The 6,000-nt window shown below is 48.7% G+C and overlaps 2 protein-coding genes across 2 annotated transcripts; one reads left to right on the forward strand and one right to left on the reverse strand.

The window, feature by feature from the left end:
• Positions 1 to 433: 433 nt before the first annotated feature.
• On the forward strand, positions 434 to 3,159 carry FSUBG_11205 (mitochondrial escape 2; the record flags this gene model as incomplete). The annotated part of the gene is made up of 3 exons (XM_036675863.1): positions 434 to 701; positions 757 to 1,002; positions 1,049 to 3,159. The coding sequence occupies 3 exons, from the start codon at positions 434 to 436 to the stop codon at positions 3,157 to 3,159; spliced, it is 2,625 nt and encodes an 874-aa protein (XP_036533334.1).
• A 478-nt stretch (positions 3,160 to 3,637) lies between these two features.
• On the reverse strand, positions 3,638 to 5,792 carry FSUBG_11206 (centromere associated protein; the record flags this gene model as incomplete). The annotated part of the gene is made up of 4 exons (XM_036675864.1): positions 3,638 to 3,759; positions 3,825 to 5,387; positions 5,441 to 5,643; positions 5,719 to 5,792. 4 exons carry the CDS (start codon positions 5,790 to 5,792, stop codon positions 3,638 to 3,640), a joined length of 1,962 nt encoding a protein of 653 aa, XP_036533335.1.
• Positions 5,793 to 6,000: the final 208 nt, after the last annotated feature.

Here is a 6,000-nt window from a genome sequence, read left to right on the forward strand (position 1 = left end):
ATGGATCGGATCATAAATTGCTTGGTGGGGTTGATCTTCACATGGGTAGTCATTCGCATTTCAGCTGCTGGCCAAAAAGGAAACAAAAACTTCTTTTGAGGTATAAGCCCAACTATATCTCTATCGCAATAGTATGATTAAATACTAGATTGAATCTCAGGGAATGATAGTGATTCATAAATTCATTTTTAGACTTCAACGTGTTTCTAAGTAGCTCTTCATCTCAAGGCAGTCCAGGCCCAGACTCAACTGCCATTCTAAACTTATGACCTCATTGGAGGAAGCTAAGGTAGCTGCAACGCGACAGCTCCAAGCTAGCCCTACCAACAATTCTTTACCCTGATTAACAAACTCGATCTCTTCACACTTGAGAATTCTCTTACTCTCACAACCTGACTTGTTGCAGTATGCGCGCTGTTAGGATCGAAGTATCATGATTCCAAGCCGAGGTCTTGCAACGGCGGCACTTTTCGCAGCCCGCCGACCCCTCATATCATCGAGATCCCTCGGATGTGGCTTTGCAGCAGCTTCTTTTCGACAACGACTCGGCCAAAATGCGATAAATCGACCCGTGAGTCGTGTGTGGGAGAGCACAGTCGCCAACCCCGAGGATGCGATTCCCCCAATTGCATCCGAAGAAGGTGCTGACAAGAGTGGTCATATCACTACACAATCCAATGAGGCCATTCTCTTTTTCGATAGTGAGTCTCCTCATAAACGAACCATCGCCTGCTTGTCAGCTGACATGGAACTCAGATATCTTCCCTCTCAAACTCAGTAGCGTTCTCATGCGTCCTTGGAAGTCGGACAACGATGTATCGGATTTACTCAGGCGCTTCGAATCATCCTCTTTAGGCATTCTTGACCCAATTCGCCTTGTGAAGACAGCCATTCCAGAAGACCTACCAATAAAAGTGACCGAGATCTTACCGCGACTCAAGGATGGAGGTGCATATGTCAAATTCATGCATGACTCCAACATAGACCCTGCCGAAATTGAAGGTACGTTTCGCGTATCGGAACTCACCTTACGCATTTGCTGACTCAGTTCGTCTATCAGCTCAATTAGCAAGTCGACTGAAAGAAAAGCCCATAAAACCTTGGTTCTCCATCTTCCGTCCCGTCAACGCTCGTCTCGTACAGGGCACGCCGTGGTTAGAAGATCTGTACAGATACCCTACCAGTTTCATCAAAATCGAATTTGTTCCTCCAACCCCCGGCAACACCCCCGAAGAGCTCCCCGAAGAGACGCTGTACTCTTTGTTCCGCAAATATGGAAAAATCGCAGACATTATACCACAGCCAACCGACTCAAAGGTCACGCCACGATATGCCCATGTCATGTTTCCTGTAACAAGAGACGCAATTATGGCTCGCAACTGTATGCATGGGTTCATTGTCAACGAGGTCTTGGGAGGTGGCAAGAATGGAACTAAACTTCGTCTGTCCTTCGAGAAACGTGTCAAGGCTCATAGTATCTGGAATTGGTTGACAAACCATCCACGTATTGTGATACCCGTTTTTGCTGCTCTCGTAGCTGGTCTGTCGGTTCTGATTTTCGACCCTATTCGGGAATTCTTCATCAAGCTTCATATTCAGCATTCTCTAGAGTTTAAGGATTCTCGAATCTACAAATGGTTCAAGAAACAGTCTGGTAACTTTGGCTTATCAACCAAACCAATGGGAGATGGCCTCGAGGAAGTCTGGAATCACCGACGAGATGCGATTGACAAAGTGCAAGGCTGGCTCGATGAAACATCAGACACATTCATCGTTGTTACTGGACCCAAGGGTTCGGGAAAGGTTGAGATGGTCATGGATCAAGCTTTGGAAGGCCGAAAGAACGTGCTCAAGATCGACTGCAGACGCATTGTCGAGGCCAGGGGTGAGGCGGGCACCATCAAACGTCTTGCTACAGCCGTTGGCTACCGTCCCGTATTCTCATGGGCCAACAGCATGAGCAGTATGATCGATCTTGCTGTTCAGAGCACAACGGGAGTCAAAGCTGGCTTCTCAGAAACTCTCGAGTCTCAGTTGACTAAGATCATGCAGACCACTACTGGCGCCCTCAAAGATGTTGCTGTTGGCTCTCGTAACAAGAAAGATAGCGACTACAAGCTGTCTGAGGATGCTTGGCTGGAAGCTCATCCTGAGCGTAGACCTGTTGTCGTCATTGATAATTTCCTCCACAAGGGTGAGGAAAACAGCATCATCTACGACAAGATAGCTGAGTGGGCAGCGACTGTCGTGCAAAACAACGTCGCCCATGTCATTTTCCTTACTACTGACTCAGCCTATTCGAAACCCCTGGATAAAGCACTGCCCGACCGACTCTTCCGTACTGTTTCCCTTGGTGATTTAGCGCCCGAGGTAGCAAAGAACTTTGTTCTCAGCCGGCTCAAGGATCAACTCGCCGCTGAAGAGAAAGCACGAAAGGAGCAAGGAGATGAAGAAACTGAAAAATCTCCTATCCCACGCCCAAACATGTTTGAGCTTGACCAGTGTATCGACACTCTTGGTGGCCGTCTCACAGATTTGGAGTTCCTCGCCCGGCGCCTACGAACTGGGCAATCTCCCAAACAAGCTATGGAAGAGATCGTTTCCGAGACAGCTACTGACATTGTTCGTATCTACCTTCTTGGCAAGTCTTCGGAGATTGAGGACAAGAAATTCTCTTCTCAACAGGCTTGGCATCTTATCAAGTCGCTAGCTCAAACACCCAACCTACGTTATAACGAAGTGACACTCTCTGCGCCATTCTCCTCTGCAGCACCCGCGGCAGCCTCGAACGCCGATGCCGCCATTGATAGCCTCGTCAGCGCCGAGCTCATCGCGGTTAAGACGCACCAGGGTCGACCCATGACAATCACAGCTAGCAAGCCTCTGCACCAAGCTGCCTTTTCGGTCCTTCTACAGGACCGCGTCCTTAGAGCCAAGATGGACTATGATGTTCTCAACGATTCGTCCAAGGCCGAAGCTCGCTCAATCGAGAAGGTTGAAAACGAATTGTCTCTTCTGGGCAGCTTGCCTCGCCAGACAGCAGAGACAACAGGACGTATTAACTTCTTGCTCCGCAAACTGGAAGATAGCCAAGCCAAGATCACTAAATGGGACAAGGAAATGACCATTTTGAAGAAGCTTCTTAGCGAGGAGTTTTAATCTTGGGCCGCATATGCTTAGGAAGGATTTTCTTGATAAATAATAGCTCCTCTCTAACTACTGTTATACTATAATCGAATAAGAATATCTGGAATTTATTCAAGTCTACTATAATTTTCCAAGACTCGGAAAGGTGCTCATGAACAATACTTGTATTCTCATCATAGTGCAGTGGTGGTATTACGCTTTAGGTATGGTTACAAGAATCTTGCAGTAAAATTGAATTTCATCTGTCATGAATGGTATACAAATAAACAAGCCCCTGATCGAACATAAATCATGAAGCCGGTCGGTCAACGGGCGTCTCCTTCAAGGTAAATCCGACATAATGAACCCCCGTATTCATGCTTTTTCTTCCAAGGATGCTCCCAAGTAAACAGTTGCTTAAAAAAAGTACACTCGTCGTCTGTGTCATGATCAAACAAAGTGACAGTAGTTCACCATTGATATCCCACAGTCTTCACTATATTAATTAGTCCTAAGCCATCATGGACATTTGTGATTGATCGGGTTCTGCTGGTTGAGCTGATATTTCACATCCTTGAGTGAAGAATATGCGAGAATCTGTATCGTAATCGTTTGTTATGCTGTAGTAGTTTCCTAATCCATACAGTTAGTCACTCAGCCGTGTGAGGGAAAAAAAGGGGGCAAGCAAGTTGACATACCTCTGGGAACAAACCACATGCCTCCGGCACTGAGTCGGAACGAAGCCTCGTTGACAGTGACAAGTACCTTTCCAGTATGTACAAAGAAGACCATGTGCATCTTTCGCGAGTTCTTTGGCCTCTTCTCAGAGCCAGCAGGTAGATCAACAACACCGGCACCCATGAAAGGGGTAGTGAGTGTCTTGGCCATGCGGAAAGATACGTTTTGAACAATACGGGTCTGAACAGCTTCACCCGATATAGCGACCCTATCCTCCATAACCTCGACTGGTTCTTCGTCTCCAGGAGGATTCGTCTCGTGCTCAGGCTCCCACAAGATGACCTCAGCGTTGACAACACCGGGGTTCAGCTCCCACTCTTCAGGCTCGACGACTTCGACTTCTCGCACAGCCTTGGATTTTGGCCGTCCACGAGCCTTTGTCCTAGGCTTTGCAGGCGGCTCTTCTTGAGGTGCGCGGATGATTTCTTTAATGGTCGACAATACAAAGCGGTCACGGCCGGAGACGTCCTCAAATTCCTCCTCCTCTTGAACTACCTTGTCGCCTCTCCAATAATTTAGTGGTTTAAATGAGTGTCTCCCAGATCTTGTCGTCTTGACTTCGTCGGGGTTATGACGAACAGATACCAGGCCTCGCTTCTTGGGCATCGGAGGTCTATGTTGAATTGCTGCAATTGACGTATCTCCAACATCACCTGCGGTCTGTGGTTTAGGTTTTCGACCAGGTCTCCCCCTAGGTTTTGGCTCGGCTGCTGGTGCTGACTTGGCTGGTTTTGAGGGTTTTGAAGGTTCAGTTCGTGGTCTCTTGGTTTGTCTGGGGGATTCTTCAGGTTCAGGTTCGGGATCTGAGGCTTCGTTGTCTGGCTCTTCATGCTCCTCGGCCTCTTTTGGTTCTGCTGGCGCTGGTCGTTTCCGTGATTCGGGAGCGGCTGACTTTTTAGGTTGAACAGCAGGCTTCGGTTTTCGTCCCCTTCGGCCCTTGCCTGGCTCTTGGATCTCTTGAGGCTCTTCTTCAACAGGCTCCTCTTCCAGGGGCTCTTCTTCGACTGGTTTGGCCTTCGCTGGCCTTCCCCGTTTCCCTGGCTTTTTGGGTTCTGGTTCTGCACGTTGTGACTTGTCTTTGGCTGATGCTTTGTTGGTCTTAACAGGCTCCGGCTCCTGCTCCGACTCCTGTTCTGACTCGTGCTCCGAAGAATGTCTAGTCAGATCGTCTACCAATTCAAGAGACTTGTCGAGAAGGTCCATATCATCCCCAACGTCGCCTGGTTCACTGGCTTCAGGCGCATCTTCCGTTTCATCGGCGTCCTCCTCCTCGTGAGTCCCGCCGTTGACTCCATTCGCCGTAGCTTTCCCGCGTAAAGAGGGCTTTGCTCCAAAATCGATTTTCCGGGTCACAGTGGCATCGCGATCGTTGGAAAAGGGTGGCCGGGTGGGCGAGGAGAGATGTTCGAGGTTCGGATTTCGTCGAGGGGAAGACATTAATGTAGTCTTCACAGGCGATCGACTTCGGGGGATGGAATACTGCCTATTCTCCCTAAGTACAGTCTGGGGTCCCGGCCCAGGAACTAGAATGGTGTCAGTTAATCCGTCTTATTGTTGCAGGCCTTTGCGACCGCACTTATTTCAATATCCATATCTTCACTGCCGGCTTCGTCCTCGTCGTCTTCGCTCTCGTATTGGTCGTTATTTGGCGCTTCATCCTCGTCATCGTATCTTTGGTCAGATCCGGTTTCTTTTTCTGGAGAAGAAAGAAGGTCGTCCAAAGGTTGCATGCCATGTTCGTCGCGATTACCCGTGTCTATCAACTCGACACCAGTTTTGCTACAAGAACAATTAGACCTACATAAACACAGGATCGATAGAAATTTGCACTTCAAACGCGCAATGTGAACTTACCGACCACGCTCGCCGAGCTTGTAAATGGCCTGCGGTTCAGCAACTTCGCTGCGCCTTGCGCCTCGAGGTGCCATTTTGTCTATTTTCCTCCTAAACGTATGCTGTGTCTTCGTCCTCTTTCGAGAAGTAGTCTCTTATCGCGGCGTCAAAATGTATGGGCGTGATACAGTGAGAATTGGAAACAAAGACGCGACTGGTGACGCGGTTGTGAATGTTGTTTGGTGGTGACTTTTAGCGGCGCGCCCAAGTAATTGGAATCGTGTGGTCCCCGCCTGTAGCTGG

The sequence above is a fragment of the Fusarium subglutinans genome (genome assembly GCF_013396075.1).
Source record: "Fusarium subglutinans strain NRRL 66333 chromosome Unknown NRRL66333_c0000208, whole genome shotgun sequence".
In the NCBI taxonomy this organism is placed as follows: Eukaryota; Fungi; Ascomycota; class Sordariomycetes; order Hypocreales; family Nectriaceae; genus Fusarium; species Fusarium subglutinans.